This window comes from Salvelinus alpinus, chromosome 3 (genome assembly GCF_045679555.1).
Source record: "Salvelinus alpinus chromosome 3, SLU_Salpinus.1, whole genome shotgun sequence".
Classification (NCBI taxonomy): Eukaryota; Metazoa; Chordata; class Actinopteri; order Salmoniformes; family Salmonidae; genus Salvelinus; species Salvelinus alpinus.
Window position 1 is genome coordinate 110,243,391 of NC_092088.1, and position 21,682 is coordinate 110,265,072.

The 21,682-nt window shown below is 45.4% G+C and overlaps 1 protein-coding gene across 1 annotated transcript in view; it reads right to left on the reverse strand.

Moving 5' to 3' along the window:
• LOC139569899 (ankyrin-3-like) overlaps positions 1-21,682 on the reverse strand; it is a 195,762-nt gene that overhangs the window by 45,929 nt on the left and 128,151 nt on the right. Inside the window, exons 8-15 of the mRNA XM_071391224.1 lie at positions 20,745-20,843; positions 13,708-13,806; positions 11,547-11,645; positions 11,186-11,383; positions 9,437-9,535; positions 7,668-7,766; positions 5,382-5,480; positions 2,311-2,508 (exon numbers count right to left, since the gene is read on the reverse strand). Of these exons, the coding sequence (XP_071247325.1) occupies positions 2,311-2,508; positions 5,382-5,480; positions 7,668-7,766; positions 9,437-9,535; positions 11,186-11,383; positions 11,547-11,645; positions 13,708-13,806; positions 20,745-20,843 (990 nt within the window). The remainder of the gene's footprint in view (positions 1-2,310; positions 2,509-5,381; positions 5,481-7,667; positions 7,767-9,436; positions 9,536-11,185; positions 11,384-11,546; positions 11,646-13,707; positions 13,807-20,744; positions 20,844-21,682) is intronic.

Genomic DNA, 21,682 nt, shown 5'->3' on the forward strand with positions numbered 1-21,682 from the left:
CACATATCACAGTAGTTAGTATATTCAGATAGCTAGGTGGGACAACCACATATCACAGTAGTTAGTATATTCAGATAGCTAGGTGGGACAACCACATATCACAGTAGTTAGTATATTCAGATAGCTAGGTGGGACAACCACATATCACAGTAGTTAGTATATTCAGATAGCTAGGTGGGACATCCACATATTACAGTAGTTAGTATATTCAGATAGCTAGGTGGGACATCCACATATCACAGTAGTTAGTATATTCAGATAGCTAGGTGGGACAACCACATATCACAGTAGTTAGTATATTCAGATAGCTAGGTGGGACAACCACATATCACAGTAGTTAGTATATTCAGATAGCTAGGTGGGACAACCACATATTACAGTAGTTAGTATATTCAGATAGCTAGGTGGGACAACCACATATCACAGTAGTTAGTATATTCAGATAGCTAGGTGGGACAACCACATATTACAGTAGTTAGTATATTCAGATAGCTAGGTGGGACAACCACATATCACAGTAGTTAGTATATTCAGATAGCTAGGTGGGACAACCACATATCACAGTAGTTAGTATATTCAGATAGCTAGGTGGGACAACCACATATTACAGTAGTTAGTATATTCAGATAGCTAGGTGGGACAACCACATATCACAGTAGTTAGTATATTCAGATAGCTAGGTGGGACAACCACATATTACAGTAGTTAGTATATTCAGATAGCTAGGTGAGACAACCACATATCACAGTAGTTAGTATATTCAGATAGCTAGGTGGGACAACCACATATCACAGTAGTTAGTATATTCAGATAGCTAGGTGGGACAACCACATATTACAGTAGTTAGTATATTCAGATACCTAGGTGGGACAACCACATATCACAGTAGTTAGTATATTCAGATAGCTAGGTGGGACAACCACATATCACAGTAGTTAGTATATTCAGATAGCTAGGTGGGACAACCACATATCACAGTAGTTAGTATATTCAGATAGCTAGGTGGGACAACCACATATTACAGTAGTTAATATATTCAGATAGCTAGGTGGGACAACCACATATCACAGTAGTTAGTATATTCAGATAGCTAGGTGGGACAACCACATATCACAGTAGTTAGTATATTCATCTTCAGATAGCTAGGTGGGACAACCACATATTACAGTAGTTAGTATATTCAGATACCTAGGTGGGACAACCACATATCACAGTAGTTAGTATATTCAGATAGCTAGGTGGGACAACCACATATCACAGTAGTTAGTATATTCAGATAGCTAGGTGGGACAACCACATATCACAGTAGTTAGTATATTCAGATAGCTAGGTGGGACAACCACATATCACAGTAGTTAGTATATTCAGATAGCTAGGTGGGACATCCACATATTACAGTAGTTAGTATATTCAGATAGCTAGGTGGGACAACCACATATCACAGTAGTTAGTATATTCAGATAGCTAGGTGGGACAACCACATATCACAGTAGTTAGTATATTCAGATAGCTAGGTGAGACAACCACATATCACAGTAGTTAGTATATTCAGATAGCTAGGTGGGACAACCACATATCACAGTAGTTAGTATATTCAGATAGCTAGGTGGGACAACCACATATCACAGTAGTTAGTATATTCAGATAGCTAGGTGGGACAACCACATATTACAGTAGTTAGTATATTCAGATAGCTAGGTGAGACAACCACATATCACAGTAGTTAGTATATTCAGATAGCTAGGTGAGACAACCACATATCACAGTAGTTAGTATATTCAGATAGCTAGGTGGGACAACCACATATTACAGTAGTTAGTATATTCAGATAGCTAGGTGGGACAACCACATATTACAGTAGTTAGTATATTCGTCTTCAGATACCTAGGTGGGTAGCTAGGTGGGTGTAGTGGGTGTAGTGTAAATAGTGCAGGGTGAACTGTGTCGGGTGTAGCGTGAAGTTTTTAGGGTGTAGGGTGAAGGGTGTAGGGTGTAGGGTGAAGGGTGTAGTGTAAAGTGTTTAGGGTGTAGAGTGAAGTGTGTTGTATGTCGTGTGTAGGATAAAGGGTGTAGTGTAAAGTGTGTAGGGTGTCGTGTAAAATGTGTAGGGTGTAGGATAAAGTGGGTAGTGTGTAGTGTGTAGGATAAAGGGTATAGTGTGTTGTGTGTAGAGTGTAGTGTGTAGGGTTTAGTGTGTACCTTGGTAGTGATGTCTGTATAAGCCCAGTGGTCAAGGAGGACTGAGGTGACGTCTCTGTGTCCCTCTCTAATAGGGTTAGTAGTGTGTAGGTTGTAGTGTATAGTGTGTACCTTGGTAGTGATGTCTGGAGAAGCCCCCTGGTCAAGGAGGACTGAGGTGACGTCTCTGTGTCCCTCTTTGGCAGCCAGGTGTAGGGGGGTGTAGCCAGAGGTGGTAGTGGCGTCAGGACACGCCCCGTTCTGCAGCAGATACAGCACGATGTCAGGCTTCCCCAGACGACTGGAGATGTGGAGCGGGGTCTGGTTGTCCTGGAGACAGGGACAGAGGACCGGGTTAGAGGACAGACAGAAGACAAACATGAGCAAAGACACTTCAACAGAACACCGAAAAACATTTTTCTTAAGGTCAACTGTGACAACAATTCACAGTATTCATAGTAATCCAACTGTAAATACTCCACATGCCTAAGAATACCTCATTAAAATATAATAACTCCACCAATAAGAATACCTCATTTAAATATAATAACTCCACCAATAAGAATACCTCATTTTAATGTAATAACTCCACCAATAACAATACCTCATTTAAATATAATAACTCCACCAATAACAATACCTAATTGAAATATAATAACTCCACCAATAACAATACCTAATTGAAATATAATAACTCCACCAATAACAATACCTTATTTAAATATAATAACTCCACCAATAACAATACCTCATTTTATTTTAACAACTGCAACCTGGCCAAGACAAAGCAAAGCAGTGCGACAAAAACAACAACACATGGAAAAAACAAACATACAGTCAATAACACAATAGAAAAAATAGAAAGTCTATGCAAATGTCGTGAGGAGGTAAGGCAATAAATAGGCCATAGAGCTACCAAAACTACTAGCTACACCAGTCGGGATTCTCTCCAGTCAGTATGGGGTATTTCTCCAGTCAGTATGGGGGGATTCTCTCCAGTCAGTATGGGGTATTCTCTCCAGTCAGTATGGGGTAATTCTCTCCAGTCAGTATGAGGGGATTCTCTCCAGTCAGTATGGGGGGATTCTCTCCAGTCAGTATGAGGGGATTCTCTCCAGTCAGTATGGGGGGATTCTCTCCAGTCAGTATGGGGGATTCTCTCCAGTCAGTATGGGGGGATTCTCTCCAGTCAGTATGGGGGGATTCTCTCCAGTCAGTATGGGGAATTCTCTCCAGTCAGTATGAGGGGATTCTCTCCAGTCAGTATGGGGGGATTCTCTCCAGTCAGTATGGGGGATTCTCTCCAGTCAGTATGGGGGGATTCTCTCCAGTCAGTATGGGGGATTCTCTCCAGTCAGTATGGGGGATTCTCTCCAGTCAGTATGGGGGGATTCTCTCCAGTCAGTATGGGGGATTCTCTCCAGTCAGTATGGGGGGATTCTCTCCAGTCAGTATGGGGGATTCTCTCCAGTCAGTATGGGGGATTCTCTCCAGTCAGTATGGGGGATTCTCTCCAGTCAGTATGGGGGATTCTCTCCAGTCAGTATGGGGGGATTCTCTCCAGTCAGTATGGGGTATTCTCTCCAGTCAGTATGGGGGATTCTCTCCAGTCAGTATGGGGGGATTCTCTCCAGTCAGTATGGGGGATTCTCTCCAGTCAGTATGGGGGATTCTCTCCAGTCAGTATGGGGGGATTCTCTCCAGTCAGTATGGGGGGATTCTCTCCAGTCAGTATGGGGGGATTCTCTCCAGTCAGTATGGGGGATTCTCTCCAGTCAGTATGGGGTATTTCTCCAGTCAGTATGGGGGGATTCTCTCCAGTCACTATGGGGTATTTCTCCAGTCAGTATGGGGTATTTCTCCAGTCAGTATGGGGTATCTCTCCAGTCAGTATGGGGGATTCTCTCCAGTCAGTATGGGGAGATTCTCTCCAGTCAGTATGGGGGGATTCTCTCCAGTCAGTATGGGGGATTCTCTCCAGTCAGTATGAGGGGATTCTCTCCAGTCAGTATGGGGTAATTCTCTCCAGTCAGTATGAGGGGATTCTCTCCAGTCAGTATGGGGGGATTCTCTCCAGTCAGTATGGGGGGATTCTCTCCAGTCAGTATGGGGGGATTCTCTCCAGTCAGTATGGGGGGATTCTCTCCAGTCAGTATGGGGGATTCTCTCCAGTCAGTATGGGGGATTCTCTCCAGTCAGTATGGGGGATTCTCTCCAGTCAGTATGGGGGGATTCTCTCCAGTCAGTATGGGGGATTCTCTCCAGTCAGTATGAGGGGATTCTCTCCAGTCAGTATGGGGGGATTCTCTCCAGTCACTATGGGGGATTCTCTCCAGTCAGTATGGGGGGATTCTCTCCAGTCAGTATGGGGGGGATTCTCTCCAGTCAGTATGGGGTATTTCTCCAGTCAGTATGGGGTATCTCTGCAGTCAGTATGGGGTATCTCTCCAGTCAGTATGGGGTATCTCTCCAGTCAGTATGGGTATTTCCCCAGTCAGTATGGGGTATCTCCCCAGTCAGTATGGGGGGATTCTCTCCAGTCAGTATGGGGTATCTCTCCAGTCAGTATGGGGTATCTCCCCAGTCAGTATGGGGGGATTCTCTCCAGTCAGTATGGGGTATTTCTCCAGTCAGTATGGGGGGATTCTCTCCAGTCAGTATGGGGGGATTCTCTCCAGTCAGTATGGGGTATTTCTCCAGTCAGTATGGGGTATCTCTCCAGTCAGTATGGGGTATCTCTCCAGTCAGTATGGGGTATCTCTCCAGTCAGTATGGGTATTTCCCCAGTCAGTATGGGGTATCTCCCCAGTCAGTATGGGGGGATTCTCTCCAGTCAGTATGGGGTATCTCTCCAGTCAGTATGGGTATTTCCCCAGTCAGTATGGGGTATCTCCCCAGTCAGTATGGGGGGATTCTCTCCAGTCAGTATGGGGGATTCTCTCCAGTCAGTATGGGGGGATTCTCTCCAGTCAGTATGGGGGGATTCTCTCCAGCCAGTATGGGGTATCTCTCCAGTCAGTATGGGGTATCGTTCCAGTCAGTATGGGGGGATTCTCTCCAGTCAGTATGGGGGATTCTCTCCAGTCAGTATGGGGGGATTCTCTCCAGTCAGTATGGGGGGATTCTCTCCAGTCAGTATGGGGTATCTCTCCAGTCAGTATGGGGTATCTCTCCAGTCAGTATGGGTATTTCTCCAGTCCTACCTTGGCCTTGACCTCCACTCTGGCTCCGCTCTGAACCAGGTATTTGACCACGTCAGCCTGGCCGGCCCTCGCTGCCATGTGGAGCGCCGTTTCTCCCCTCTGGAACACAGAGATACACACAGTAACCCTGGTAACCTAACCTAACACAGGTTACACATGTTACTTCACAAACACACAGGTACCAGGGTTCTATCAAACACACAGGTACCAGGGTTCTATCAAACACACAGGTACCAGGGTTCTATCAAACACACAGGTTACACATGTTACTTCACAAACACACAGGTTACACATGTTACTTCACAAACACAGGTACCAGGGTTCTATCAAACACACAGGTACCAGGGTTCTATCAAACACACAGGTTAGGTACCAGGGTTCTATCAAACACACAGGTTAGGTACCAGGGTTCTATCCAACACACAGGTTAGGTACCAGGGTTCTATCAAACATACAGGTTAGGTACCAGGGTTCTATCAAACACACAGGTTAGGTACCAGGGTTCTATCAAACATACAGGTTAGGTACCAGGGTTCTATCAAACACACAGGTTAGGTACCAGGGTTCTATCAAACACACAGGTTAGGTACCAGGGTTCTATCAAACACACAGGTTAGGTACCAGGGTTCTATCAAACACACAGGTTAGGTACCAGGGTTCTATCAAACACACAGGTTAGGCACCAGGGTTCTATCAAACACACAGGTTAGGTACCAGGGTTCTATCCAACACACAGGTTAGGTACCAGGGTTCTATCAAACACACAGGTTAGGTACCAGGGTTCTATCAAACACACAGGTTAGGTACCAGGGTTCTATCAAACACACAGGTTAGGTACCAGGGTTCTATCAAACACACAGGTTAGGTACCAGGGTTCTATCCAACACACAGGTTAGGTAAAAGGGTTCTATCAAACACACAGGTACCAGGGTTCTACCAAACACACAGGTTAGGTACCAGGGTTCTATCAAACACACAGGTACCAGGGTTCTACCAAACACACAGGTTAGGTACCAGGGTTCTATCAAACACACAGGTTAGGTACCAGGGTTCTATCCAACACACAGGTACCAGGGTTCTACCAAACACACAGGTTAGGTACCAGGGTTCTATCAAACACACAGGTTAGGTACCAGGGTTCTATCCAACACACAGGTTAGGTACCAGGGTTCTATCAAACACACAGGTTAGGTACCAGGGTTCTATCCAACACACAGGTTAGGTACCAGGGTTCTATCAAACACACAGGTTAGGTACCAGGGTTCTATCAAACACACAGGTACCAGGGTTCTATCAAACACACAGGTTAGGTACCAGGGTTCTATCAAACACACAGGTACCAGGGTTCTATCAAACACACAGGTTAGGTACCAGGGTTATATCAAACACACAGGTACCAGGGTTCTATCAAACACACAGGTTAGGTACCAGGGTTCTATCAAACACACAGGTTAGGTACCAGGGTTCTATCAAACACACAGGTACCAGGGTTCTATCAAACACACAGGTTAGGTACCAGGGTTCTATCAAACACACAGGTTAGGTACCAGGGTTCTATCCAACACACAGGTTAGGTACCAGGGTTCTATCCAACACACAGGCTAATGTTCTAAAATCTATATGGAATGCTTTCCCCCAACTTTCTTTGAAATTATCACATAGTTTCTTTCAAATTCTATGATATGAGAGAGAGAGAGGGGGGGGGTGGAGCTAGAGAGAGAAAGAGAGAGAGAGAGAGTGAGAGCGAGATAGAGAGAGAGTGAGAGGGGGAGAAATGGAGCTAGAGAGAGAGAGACAGGGGGGGGGAGAAATGGAGCTAGAGAGAGGGAGAGAGAAAGAGAGAGCAAGAGCGAGAAAGAGAGGGAGAGAGAGAGTGAGAGGGGGAGAAATGGAGCTAGAGGGAGAGGGAGAGAGAGAGTGAGAGGGGGAGAAATGGAGCTAGAGGGAGAGGGAGAGAGAGAGTGAGAGGGGGAGAAATGGAGCTAGAGAGAGAGAGAGAGAAAGAGAGAGCAAGAGCGAGAAAGAGAGGGAGAGAGAGAGTGAGAGGGGGAGAAATGGAGCTAGAGAGAGAGGGAGAGAGTGTATTCTGTGAGGGAGAGAGTGTATTCTGTGAGGGAGAGAGTGTATTCTGTGAGGGAGAGAGTGTATTCTGTGAGGGAGAGAGTGTATTCTGTGAGGGAGAGAGTGTATTCTGTGAGGGAGAGAGTGTATTCTGTGAGGGAGAGAGTGTATTCTGTGAGGGAGAGAGTATATTCTGTGAGGGAGAGAGTGTATTCTGTGACTCACCACATTAGTTGTGTTTGGCGAAGCTCCGTGATTCGTCAGCTGAGTGACGATGTTATCGTGTCCCATGAAAGCCGCCACATGGATCGGAGTGAGACCCGACTGTAACGGAGACACAGAGTTATTCTAGGAACAAGAGACTCAACTGAAACAGAGACAGAGATAGTCCTCTTTAAAGTTGTAGGCAGTTCACCGAGTGCGTAGCCCCCAGCCCCTAGCTCACAACAGAAGTTATCTGGCCCTTTTCTGGTATAAACAGATACCAGAGCCCCTCTAACCAGCACCAAGCCGTCCTCCTCAAGCCCCTGTCAGCAACATGTGTCCTGTCCAGTTAAAACTCCTAACCTCAGCTAACTCAGATACGTATGTTCACTTCAAAACCACTTCAAACAGTCTGTAGCAAACAACTCCAATGACCAGAACTTAGTGTCCATGTCCACCTAACAAAGACAAACAGCACAGAACCACAGAACAGAGATCCATTCTAAAATGGTTGAACAGAGAGACACAGTCAGTCAGAAGACAACGTGTCAGTTAGTAGCTCCTCTGTAGGTCTTCTGAAGTTCCTACCTCGGTCACTGTCTGTGTGGACGCTCCGTGTTTCAGTTCCTACCTCGGTCACTGTCTGTGTGGACACTCCGTGTTTCAGTTCCTACCTCGGTCACTGTCTGTATGGACACTCCATGTTTCAGTTCCTACCTCGGTCACTGTCTGTGTGGACACTCCGTGTTTCAGTTCCTACCTCGGTCACTGTCTGTATGGACACTCCATGTTTCAGTTCCTACCTCGGTCACTGTCTGTGTGGACACTCCGTGTTTCAGTTCCTACCTCGGTCACTGTCTGTGTGGACACTCCATGTTTCAGTTCCTACCTCGGTCACTGTCTGTTTGGACGCTTCGTGTTTCAGTTCCTACCTCGGTCACTGCCTGTATGGACACTCCGTGTTTCAGTTCCTACCTCGGTCACTGCCTGTATGGACGCTCCGTGTTTCAGTTCCTACCTCGGTCACTGCCTGTATGGACGCTCCGTGATTCAGTTCCTACCTCGGTCACTGTCTGTATGGACGCGCCATGTTTCAGTTCCTACCTCGGTCACTGTCTGTATGGACACTCCGTGTTTCAGTTCCTACCTCGGTCACTGTCTGTATGGACACTCCGTGTTTCAGTTCCTACCTCGGTCACTGCCTGTATGGACGCTCCATGATTCAGTTCCTACCTCGGTCACTGCCTGTATGGACACTCCGTGTTTCAGTTCCTACCTCGGTCACTGTCTGTGTGGACGCTCCGTGTTTCAGTTCCTACCTCGGTCACTGTCTGTGTACGCTCCGTGTTTCAGTTCCTACCTCGGTCACTGCCTGTATGGACGCTCCGTGTTTCAGTTCCTACCTCGGTCACTGTCTGTATGGACACTCCGTGTTTCAGTTCCTACCTCGGTCACTGCCTGTATGGACGCTCCATGTTTCAGTTCCTACCTCGGTCACTGCCTGTGTGGACGCTCCGTGATTCAGTTCCTACCTCGGTCACTGTCTGTATGGACGCTCCATGTTTCAGTTCCTACCTCGGTCACTGCCTGTATGGACGCTCCATGTTTCAGTTCCTACCTCGGTCACTGCCTGTATGGACGCTCCATGTTTCAGATCCTACCTCGGTCACTGCCTGTATGGACGCTCCATGTTTCAGTTCCTACCTCGGTCACTACCTGTATGGACGCTCCATGTTTAAGTTTCTACCTCGGTCACTGTCTGTATGGACGCTCCATGTTTCAGTTCCTACCTCGGTCACTGCCTGTATGGACGCTCCGTGTTTCAGCAGCAGTTCCATCACTTTGATTCTGTTCTTCTTGCAGGCGATGTGGAGCGGAGTGAAACCATTCTAAAAGAAAAACACACAGCACAACTCTACAGATGTCCTGGTAGAATCCAGCCTGGTTAACACACAGCTAACCAGATACTAACCAGATAAACACGTGGAGTTACAGTAACACAGCGTTACTGGATCAGACTGGCCTCTCTGGCTGCTTTGAGGTTTGCCACCATGTGTTATTTCTTCAGTTCTTCATCCTTTTTCTCTCTAAACTTCAGCCATTCTGATCCAATGACTAAATGCCATGCCGGTATACAAGCAGCCTGATGCCATAAACCCTAGCCCTGACCCTGCAGCCTGATGCCATAAACCCTAGCCCTGACCCTGCTGCCTGATGCCATAAAACCTAGCCCTGACCCTGCTGCCTGATGCCATAAACCCTAGCCCTGGCCCTGCTGCCTGATGCCATAAACCCTAGCCCTGACCCTGCTGCCTGATGCCATAAACCCTAGCCCTGACCCTGCTGCCTGATGCCATAAACCCTAGCCCTGACCCTGCTGCCTGATGCCATAAACCCTAGCCCTGACCCTGCTGCCTGATGCCATAAACCCTAGCCCTAACCCTGCTGCCTGATGCCATAAACCCTAGCCCTGACCCTGCTGCCTGATGCCATAAACCCTAGCCCTGACCCTGCTGCCTGATGCCATAAACCCTAGCCCTGACCCTCCTGCCTGATGCCATAAACCCTAGCCCTGACCCTGCTGCCTGATGCCATAAACCCTAGCCCTGACCCTGCTGCCTGATGCCATAAACCCTAGCCCTGACCCTGCTGCCTGATGCCATAAATCCTAGCCCTGACCCTGCTGCCTGATGCCATAAACCCTAGCCCTGACCCTGCTGCCTGATGCCATAAACCCTAGCCCTGACCCTGCTGCCTGATGCCATACACCCTAGTCCTGACCCTGCTGCCTGATGCCATAAACCCTAGCCCTGACCCTGCTGCCTGATGCCATAAACCCTAGCCCTGACCCTGCAGCCTGATGCCATAAACCCTAGCCCTGACCCTGCTGCCTGATGCCATAAACCCTAGCCCTGACCCTGCTGCCTGATGCCATAAACCCTAGCCCTGACCCTGCTGCCTGATGCCATAAACCCTAGCCCTGATCCTGCTGCCTGATGCCATAAATCCTAGCCCTGACCCTGCTGCCTGATGCCATAAACCCTAGCCCTGACCCTGCTGCCTGATGCCATAAACCCTAGCCCTGACCCTGCTGCCTGATGCCATACACCCTAGTCCTGACCCTGCTGCCTGATGCCATAAACCCTAGCCCTGATCCTGCTGCCTGATGCCATACACCCTAGTCCTGACCCTGCTGCCTGATGCCATAAACCCTAGCCCTGACCCTGCTGCCTGCCAACACACTTTACTGTCAGCCTCAGAGGCTGTGGACTGGATGAGACAGAACCATACAACAGGAAGTGGATGTGCATTTCACACTGATTCTACTGGTTTTCTAACAGGAACCAGGGAACAACAGAGTTCAGTGTTTCAGCGTGTTACTGTTCCCATGTCACTGTTCTGTGTTTCCAACTTAGTGTGGATCCCAGGAAGAGTAGCTACTGCTAAAGCTAATGCTAAGTTATTGCTAAAATAATGCTAAGCTTAAGCTAAGCTAACAGCTAACAGGGATTTTAATACACAGTGTGACTGATGCTTACCAGTGCTTTAGCGTTGGGATTGGCCTTCTTGTCCACAATGACCTTGGCGACCTTGTAGTGTCCGCAGTGGGCGGCGACATGCAGGGCCGTCAGGTAGTCATTGGTGACGTCATCAACAGGAACCTCGTGGTGTAGCAGGAGCTGAACACAGTTCAGATGGTCCCCCTGGGTGGCCATGTGGAGGGGAGACAGACCGTTCTGGAGGGGGACAGAGAGACAGTTTAGAGGGGAGACAGACCGTTCTGGAGGGGGACAGACAGACAGTTTAGAGGGGAGACAGACCGTTCTGGAGGGGGACAGACAGACAGTTTAGAGGGGGGACAGGGACAGAGAGAGAAAGACATTGCCATAGTTACCGTACCTTAGTTTTGGACAGGATGGGAGCTCCTCTGTCTAGCAGCATCTCCAGCACCTGTTCATGTCCGCTCCTGGCGCCACAGTGGAGAGGGGTCAGACCGTCCTGGGGTCAGAGGTTAAGGGGAAGTAGGGTATTACACAGGTTACTTACTGGATCTCTGACTATTGGTTCTTCCCTGCTGGGTTTTCTAGATGTTTTGTGTATGTTGTGTGTGAGCTAGATTTACTTCCTGTAGGACAATAAACATGAATCTGACCACGGACCAGTCCTCCTGTAGGACAATAAACATGAATCTGAACACGGACCAGTCCTCCTGTAGGACAATAAACATGAATCTGAACACGGACCAGTCCTCCTGTAGGACAATAAACATGAATCTGAACACGGACCAGTCCTCCTGTAGGACAATAAACATGAATCTGAACACGGACCAGTCCTCCTGTAGGACAATAAACATGAATCTGAACACGGACCAGTCCTCCTGTAGGACAATAAACATGAATCTGAACACGGACCAGTCCTCCTGTAGGACAATAAACATGAATCTGAACACGGACCAGTCCTCCTGTAGGACAATAAACATGAATCTGACCACGGACCAGTCCTCCAGTAGGACAATAAACATGAATCTGAATACGGACCAGTCCTCCTGTAGGACAATAAACATGAATCTGAACACGGACCAGTCCTACTGTAGGACAATAAACATGAATCTGACCACGGACCAGTCCTCCTGTAGGACAATAAACATGAATCTGACCACGGACCAGTCCTCCTGTAGGACAATAAACATGAATCTGAACACGGACCAGTGCTCCTGTAGAACAATAAACATGAATAATTTACAGTAATTTTGTTATTTCTATTGTCACAACAACCATGTTATATCTGGGACTGAGACAACACTAGAGAAGAGCAGCTTCCATACAGGGCTTTATGTGATAATATACATCCAAACAGAAACATAGATGTTCAGTATTCACAGGTTTCACGTTGCGTCACTACATCTCTGAAAGTTCTATGAGGTCCGACTGAGCGTTGTACTCAGTGCATTCTCAATTGGCACTGATGAGGATTTAGTGACTTGGAAACACAATGACACTTCTAAAGTGATGAATGTTCCATTGCCATTCTGGTAGCTAGCCAACAACTACGGCTAAATTACAGTCACGTCAAAAAGTACAGCCAGAATAACAGCAAAGTAGCCGCATTTTCATTTGTTTAAGTTGTTTTCTAGTGACATTTATTTGGATACATCCATAACAATGAACTAATGAGGTACGATTTTGCCTGGCATAGGACATTTGCTCACTCGTCGGGACTCGTTTGCTCACTCGTCGGGACTCGTTTGCTCTCTCGTCGGGACTCGTTTGCTCTCTCGTCGGGACTCGTTTGCTCTCTCGTCGGGACTCGTTTGCTCTCTCGTCGGGACTCGTTTGCTCACTCGTCGGGACTCGTTTGCTCTCTCGTCGGGACTCGTTTGCTCTCTCGTCGGGACTCGTTTGCTCACTCGTCGGGACTCGTTTGCTCACTCGTCGGGACTCGTTTGCTCACTCGTCGGGACTCGTTTGCTCACTCGTCGGGACTCGTTTGCTCACTCGTTGTTCAGAGGAGCCAACAACACAGCTAACATAATCACTTCAAACTGAATCTGGAAAGACTGAAAACTAGCTGCCCTTCCCTTTGTTCTTTACCTGGTTTTCAATGGACATTCCTTTGTATTTATCAATAACAATTATACCAGCTGATTCATGATCTGGACTGTCTGAGAAACGCTGCCTGTCTGTCTCGTCTCGACACGTTCATTACTACGGGACAGCTGGAGATCCAATGTGAATATAGAAACAATGTTGAAAATGTCGGAGCGACAGACAGCGAGTTTTATACAAATCTCCGCTGTTAAAACGAAATGTTAGTCTAAAAGAAATGTGAGATAATGTCCAGATGCTTTTTATAGGGGAGATAAAGGTTATAAATTGCCTGGCTGGGCTGAGGAGACAGTGGATGGTGCAGTCAGATGGAACAGAGTACATAGACATTTTAATGTCATAGATTTAGCCGGTGGTAACTTGTGGAATAGACGCCGGCTGGAATGCTGTTTTATCCAATCAGCATTCAGGATGAGACCCACCCGTTGTATAACGTAGTATAGTGTATATCTAACCTTAGTCCTGGCGTCTATCTTGCCTCCCCTCTCCAGCAGAACTTTGACCATGTTGCCATTCCCTCTCTTAGCAGCCACGTGCAGCGGCGTGATGTCATTCTGAGGAGGGGAGACACCACATCAAGTCATACATACAGTACAGTCATTATTTCCATCAGATTGGACATTAATACCTACACATACAGTACAGTCATTATTTCCATCAGGTTGGACATTAATACCTACACATACAGTACAGTCATTATTTCCATCAGGTTGGACATTAATACCTACACATACAGTACAGTCATTATTTCCATCAGGATGGACATTAATACCTACACATACAGTACAGTCATTATTTCCATCAGGATGGACATTAATACCTACACATACAGTACAGTCATTATTTCCATCAGGATGGACATTAATACCTACACATACAGTACAGTCATTATTTCCATCAGGATGGACATTAATACCTACACATACAGTACAGTCATTATTTCCATCAGGTTGGACATTAATACCTACACATACAGTACAGTCATTATTTCCATCAGATTGGACATTAACACCTACACATACAGTACTTTGAATGACACTAACAGCAGGTTATCAGTTGTTCTGGGTGTATTGTAAACAGCTTCACCCGATGAAGTTACCCTTAACACGACCTAATGTACAGTATCACTGTCAGTTGACACTGTGTCTGTAGGACAGTCAGGTCTGAGGTAGTCTGTGGTACTGGGTTAGTGAACTGTGTCTGTAGGACAGTGATATAGAATAACACATTACCATTGGTGGAGGGATATAGGATAACATATTATCATTGGTGGAGGGATATAGGATAACATATCACCATTGGTGGAGGGATATAGGATAACATATCACCATTGGTGGAGGGATATAGGATAACATATCACCATTGGTGGAGGGATATAGGATAACACATTACCATTGGTGGAGGGATATAGGATAACATATCACCATTGGTGGAGGGATATAGCATAACATATTACCATTGGTGGAGGGATATAGGATAACACATTACCATTGGTGGAGGGATATAGGATAACACATTACCACTGGTGGAGGGATATAAGATAACACATTACCACTGGTGGAGGGATATAGGATAACATATTACCATTAGTGGAGGGATATAGGATAACATATTACCACTGGTGGAGGGATATAGTATAACATATTACCACTGGTGGATGGATATAGGATAACACATTACCATTGGTGGAGGGATATATGATAACACATTACCATTGGTGGAGGGATATAGGATAACATATCACCATTGGTGGAGGGATATAGCTTAACATATTACCATTGGTGGAGGGATATAGGATAACATATTACCACTGGTGGAGGGATATAGGATAACACATTACCATTGGTGGAGGGATATAGGATAACATATTACCACTGGTGGAGGGATATAGGATAACATAATACCATTGGTGGAGGGATATAGGATAACATATTACCATTGGTGGAGGGATATAGGATAACATATTGCCATTGGTGGAGGGATATAGATTAACATATTACCACTGGTGGAGGGATATAGGATAACACATTACCATTGGTGGAGGGATATAGGATAACATATTACCACTGGTGGAGGGATATAGGATAACATATTGCCATTGGTGGAGGGATATAGGATAACATATTACCACTGGTGGAGGGATATAGGATAACATATTGCCATTGGTGGAGGGATATAGGATAACATATTGCCATTGGTGGAGGGATATAGGATAACATATTACCATTGGTGGAGGGATATAGGATAACATATTGCCATTGGTGGAGGGATATAGATTAACATATTACCACTGGTGGAGGGATATAGGATAACACATTACCATTGGTGGAGGGATATAGGATAACATATTACCACTGGTGGAGGGATATAGGATAACATATTGCCATTGGTGGAGGGATATAGGATAACATATTACCACTGGTGGAGGGATATAGGATAACATATTGCCATTGGTGGAGGGATATAGGATAACATATTGCCATTGGTGGAGGGATATAGGATAACATATTACCATTGGTGGAGGGATATAGGATAACATATTGCCATTGGTGGAGGGATATAGGATAACATATTACCATTGGTGGAGGGATATAGGATAACATATCACCATTGGTGGAGGGATATAGCTTAACATATTACCACTGGTGGAGGGATATAGGATAACATATTACCACTGGTGGAGGGATATAGGATAACATATTACCGCTGGTGGAGGGATATAGGATAACAGAATACCATTGGTGGAGGGATATAGGATAACATATTACCACTGGTGGAGGGATATAGGATAACACAATACCACTGGTGGAGGGATATAGGATAACATATTACCATTGGTGGAGGGATATAGTATAACATATTACCACTGGTGGAGGGATATAGGATAACATATTACCATTGGTGGAGGGATATTCGATAACATATTACCACTGGTGGAGGGATATAGGATAACATATTACCATTGGTGGAGGGATATAGGATAACATATTGCCATTGGTGGAGGGATATAGGATAACATATTACCACTGGTGGAGGGATATAGGATAACACATTACCATTGGTGGAGGGATATAGGATAACAGAATACCACTGGTGGAGGGATATAGGATAATATATTGCCATTGGTGGAGGGATATAGGATAACATATTACCACTGGTGGAGGGATATAGGATAACACATTACCATTGGTGGAGGGATATAGGATAACATATTACCACTGGTGGAGGGATATAGGATAACACATTACCATTGGTGGAGGTATATAGGATAACACATTACCATTGGTGGAGGGATATAGGATAACATATTACCACTGGTGGAGGGATATAGGATAACATATTGCCATTGGTGGAGGGATATAGGATAACATATTACCACTGGTGGAGGGATATAGGATAACATATTACCATTGGTGGAGGGATATAGGATAACATAATACCATTGGTGGAGGGATATAGGATAACATATTACCATTGGTGGAGGGATATAGGATAACATATTGCCATTGGTGGAGGGATATAGCATAACATATTACCACTGGTGGAGGGATATAGGATAACACATTACCATTGGTGGAGGGATATAGGATAACATATTACCACTGGTGGAGGGATATAGGATAACATATTGCCATTGGTGGAGGGATATAGGATAACATATTACCACTGGTGGAGGGATATAGGATAACATATTGCCATTGGTGGAGGATTATAGGATAACATATTGCCATTGGTGGAGGGATATAGGATAACATATTACCATTGGTGGAGGGATATAGGATAACATATTGCCATTGGTGGAGGGATATAGATTAACATATTACCACTGGTGGAGGGATATAGGATAACACATTACCATTGGTGGAGGGATATAGGATAACATATTACCACTGGTGGAGGGATATAGGATAACATATTGCCATTGGTGGAGGGATATAGGATAACATATTACCACTGGTGGAGGGATATAGGATAACATATTGCCATTGGTGGAGGGATATAGGATAACATATTGCCATTGGTGGAGGGATATAGGATAACATATTACCATTGGTGGAGGGATATAGGATAACATATTGCCATTGGTGGAGGGATATAGGATAACATATTACCATTGGTGGAGGGATATAGGATAACATATCACCATTGGTGGAGGGATATAGCTTAACATATTACCACTGGTGGAGGGATATAGGATAACATATTACCACTGGTGGAGGGATATAGGATAACATATTACCGCTGGTGGAGGGATATAGGATAACAGAATACCATTGGTGGAGGGATATAGGATAACATATTACCACTGGTGGAGGGATATAGGATAACACAATACCACTGGTGGAGGGATATAGGATAACATATTACCATTGGTGGAGGGATATAGTATAACATATTACCACTGGTGGAGGGATATAGGATAACATATTACCATTGGTGGAGGGATATTCGATAACATATTACCACTGGTGGAGGGATATAGGATAACATATTACCATTGGTGGAGGGATATAGGATAACATATTACCATTGGTGGAGGGATATAGGATAACATATTACCACTGGTGGAGGGATATAGGATAACACATTACCATTGGTGGAGGGATATAGGATAACAGAATACCACTGGTGGAGGGATATAGGATAATATATTGCCATTGGTGGAGGGATATAGGATAACATATTACCACTGGTGGAGGGATATAGGATAACACATTACCATTGGTGGAGGGATATAGGATAACATATTACCACTGGTGGAGGGATATAGGATAACACATTACCATTGGTGGAGGTATATAGGATAACACATTACCATTGGTGGAGGGATATAGGATAACATATTACCACTGGTGGAGGGATATAGGATAACATATTGCCATTGGTGGAGGGATATAGGATAACATATTACCACTGGTGGAGGGATATAGGATAACATATTACCATTGGTGGAGGGATATAGGATAACACATTACCATTGGTGGAAGGATATAGGATAACACATTACCATTGGTGGAGGGATATAGGATAACATATTACCACTGGTGGAGGGATATAGATAACATATTACCATTGGTGGAGGGATATAGGATAACACATTACCATTGGTGGAGGGATATAGGATAACACATTACCATTGGTGGAGGGATATAGCATAACACATTACCACTGGTGGAGGGATATAGGATAACATATTACCATTGGTGGAGGGATATAGCTTAACATATTACCATTGGTGGAGGGATATAGCTTAACATATTACCATTGGTGGAGGGATATAGGATAACACATTACCACTGGTGGAGGGATATAGGATAACATATCACCATTGGTGGAGGGATATAGCTTAACATATTACCATTGGTGGAGGGATATAGCTTAACATATTACCATTGGTGGAGGGATATAGGTTAACATATCACCATTGGTGGAGGGATATAGGATAACATATTACCATTGGTGGAGGGATATAGGATAACATATTACCATTGGTGGAGGGATATAGGATAACACATTACCATTGGTGGAGGGATATTCGATAACATATTACCATTGGTGGAGGGATATAGGATAACATATTACCATTGGTGGAGGGATATAGGATAACATATTACCCCGTCCTAGTGTAAAGCGCCTCCCTACCATCAGCAGCTGGAATCAAACGGTTTCTTCATGCTGGGATGGACAGTATTATGGGATGTCCTGGCAAACAGCGGCCAGATTCCATCTACATCTATAGGCTCATATTTCATAGTGCAGAGGTATGACCGACAGAGCCTTGGCAGGGTGCGTCTATGTGTAAGGGCCTTGGCAGGGTGTGTCTATGTGTTGTATGTAAGGGCCTTGGCAGGGGGAGTGCAGACTGACACCAGCAGCTGTAGAATGACATCTGAATGGGCTATTGGGTATGACCCTGCACATTCAGGTCCCCGAGCACATTCTTGACGTGGGCAGGATGGAAACAGGCCAGATGAGTCTTACCCAGGCCTTGTTTTAGAGGAGACTGACCCTAGTCTTGTTTTAGAGGAGACTGACCCTAGTCTTGTTTTAGAGGAAACTGACCCTAGTCTTGTTTTAGAGGAGTTACCCTAGTCTTGTTTTAGAGGAGTCTGACCCTAGTCTTGTTTTAGAGGAGACTGACCCTAGTCTTGTTTTAGAGGAAACTGACCCTAGTCTTGTTTTAGAGGAGTCTTACCCTAGTCTTGTTTTAGAGGAGTCTTACCCCGATCTTGTTTTAGAGGAGTCTTACCCTGGTCTTGTTTTAGAGGAGTCTTATCCTGATCTTGTTTTAGAGGAGTCTTACCCTGATCTTGTTTCAGAGGAGTCTTACCCCGATCTGGATTTAGAGGAGTCATACCCTAGTCTTGTTTTAGAGGAGTCTTACCCTGATCTTGTTTTACAGGAGTATTACCCTGGTCTTGTTTTAGAGGAGTCTTACCCTGGTCTTGTTTTAGAGGAGTCTTACCCTGATCTGGATTTAGAGGAGTCATACCCTAGTCTTGTTTTAGAGGAGTCTTACCCTGATCTTGTTTTACAGGAGTATTACCCTGGTCTTGTTTTAGAGGAGTTTTATCCTGATCTTGTTTTAGAGGAGTCTTACCCTGATCTTGTTTCAGAGGAGTCTTACCCCGATCTGGATTTAGAGGAGTCATACGCTGATCTTGTTTCAGAGGAGTCTTACCCTGGTCTTGTTTTAGAGGAGTCTTACCCTGATCTTGTTTTAGAGGAGTCATACCCTGATCTTGTTTCAGAGGAGTCTTACCCTGGTCTTGTTTTAGAGGAGTCTGACCCTGGTCTTGTTTTAGAGGAGACTGACCCTGATCTTGTTTTAGAGGAGACTGACCCTAGTCTTGTTTTAGAAGAGTCTTACCCTGATCTTGTTTCAGAGGAGTCTTACCAATAACTTGTTTTAGTAGAGTCTTAACCTGATCTTGTTTTAGAGGAGTCTTACCCAGGCCTTGTTTTAGAGGAGTCTTACCCTGATCTTGTTTTAGAGGAGTCTTAACCTGATCTTGTTTTAGAAGAGTCTTACCCTGGTCTTGTTTTAGAGGAGTCTTACCCTGGTCTTGTTTCAGAGGAGTCTTACCCTGGTCTTGTTTCAGAGGAGTCTTACCCTGATCTTGTTTCAGAGGAGTCTTACCCTGGTCTTGTTTCAGAGGAGTCTTACCCTGGTCTTGTTTCAGAGGAGTCTTACCCTGATCTTGTTTCAGAGGAGTCTTACCCTGGTCTTGTTTCAGAGGAGTCTTACCCTGATCTTGTTTCAGAGGAGTCTTACCCAGGCCTTGTTTTAGAGGAGTCTTACCCTGATCTTGTTTTAGAGGAGTCTTACCCTGGTCTTGTTTTAGAGGAGTCTTACCCTGATCTTGTTTTAAAGGAGTCTTACCCAGGTCTTGTTTTAGAGGAGTCTTACCCAGGTCTTGTTTCAGAGGAGTCTTACCCTGATCTTGTGTTAGAGGAGTCTTACCCAGGTCTTGTTTCAGAGGAGTCTTACCCTGGCCTTGAAGTCCACGGACGCACCGCGGTTGAGGAGGAGCGTTGCCACGTTGATGTTGCCGTAGTGAGCAGCAATGTGTAGCGGAGTAAAGCCACTCTAGAAAACAGATACATCAAGACATCAGCACTCAGTCACAACACAACCAATCAGAGCAGCCCCTCATACCGTCATAGCCAGATGGGACTGCTCTTTGATCAGACACACTGCAGACCCTGCCTACAGCCCAATGATCTCCTTCCTCCCAAAGTGTGCGCTTGTTCACTTCCCTTCACTGATTTTAAAGTAAATGACTGGTATATGAAATATGGTAGAAACTACCACTAGAGTATGGTGTCTCCACCAGTCCAATGAAATATGGTAGAAACTACCACTAGTCTATGGTTCCTCCATAGAGTTTTAGTTCATCAGTTGTTAACTTCAAGTAGTCTGAAGCAGATGCTGTACGAGACTATAAGCTACAGTAGTGTTGGGTGGAACTGTGATCTACAGTAGTGTTGGGTGGAACTGTGATCTACAGTAGTGTTGGGTGGAACTGTGATCTACAGTAGTGTTGGGTGGAACTGTGATCTACAGTAGTGTTGGGTGGAACTGTGATCTACAGTAGTGTTGGGAGGAACTGTGATCTACAGTAGTGTTGGGTGGAACTGTGATCTACAGTAGTGTTGGGTGGAACTGTGATCTACAGTAGTGTTGGGTGGAACTGTGATCTACAGTAGTGTTGGGTGGAACTGTGATCTACAGTAGTGTTGGGTGGAACTGTGATCTACAGTAGTGTTGGGAGGAACTGTGATCTACAGTAGGCCTGTTAGCTGTGTTCGCTGTTGGGGAACAGAAAAAGCAGCATAGCCACATTTAGAGTAGAGGACTTGATGCTGCAGCTGGGGCTTTCTGCTGACCGACACCTGCCTGCCTCAGGGTGTCTGGGATCTCCTGCC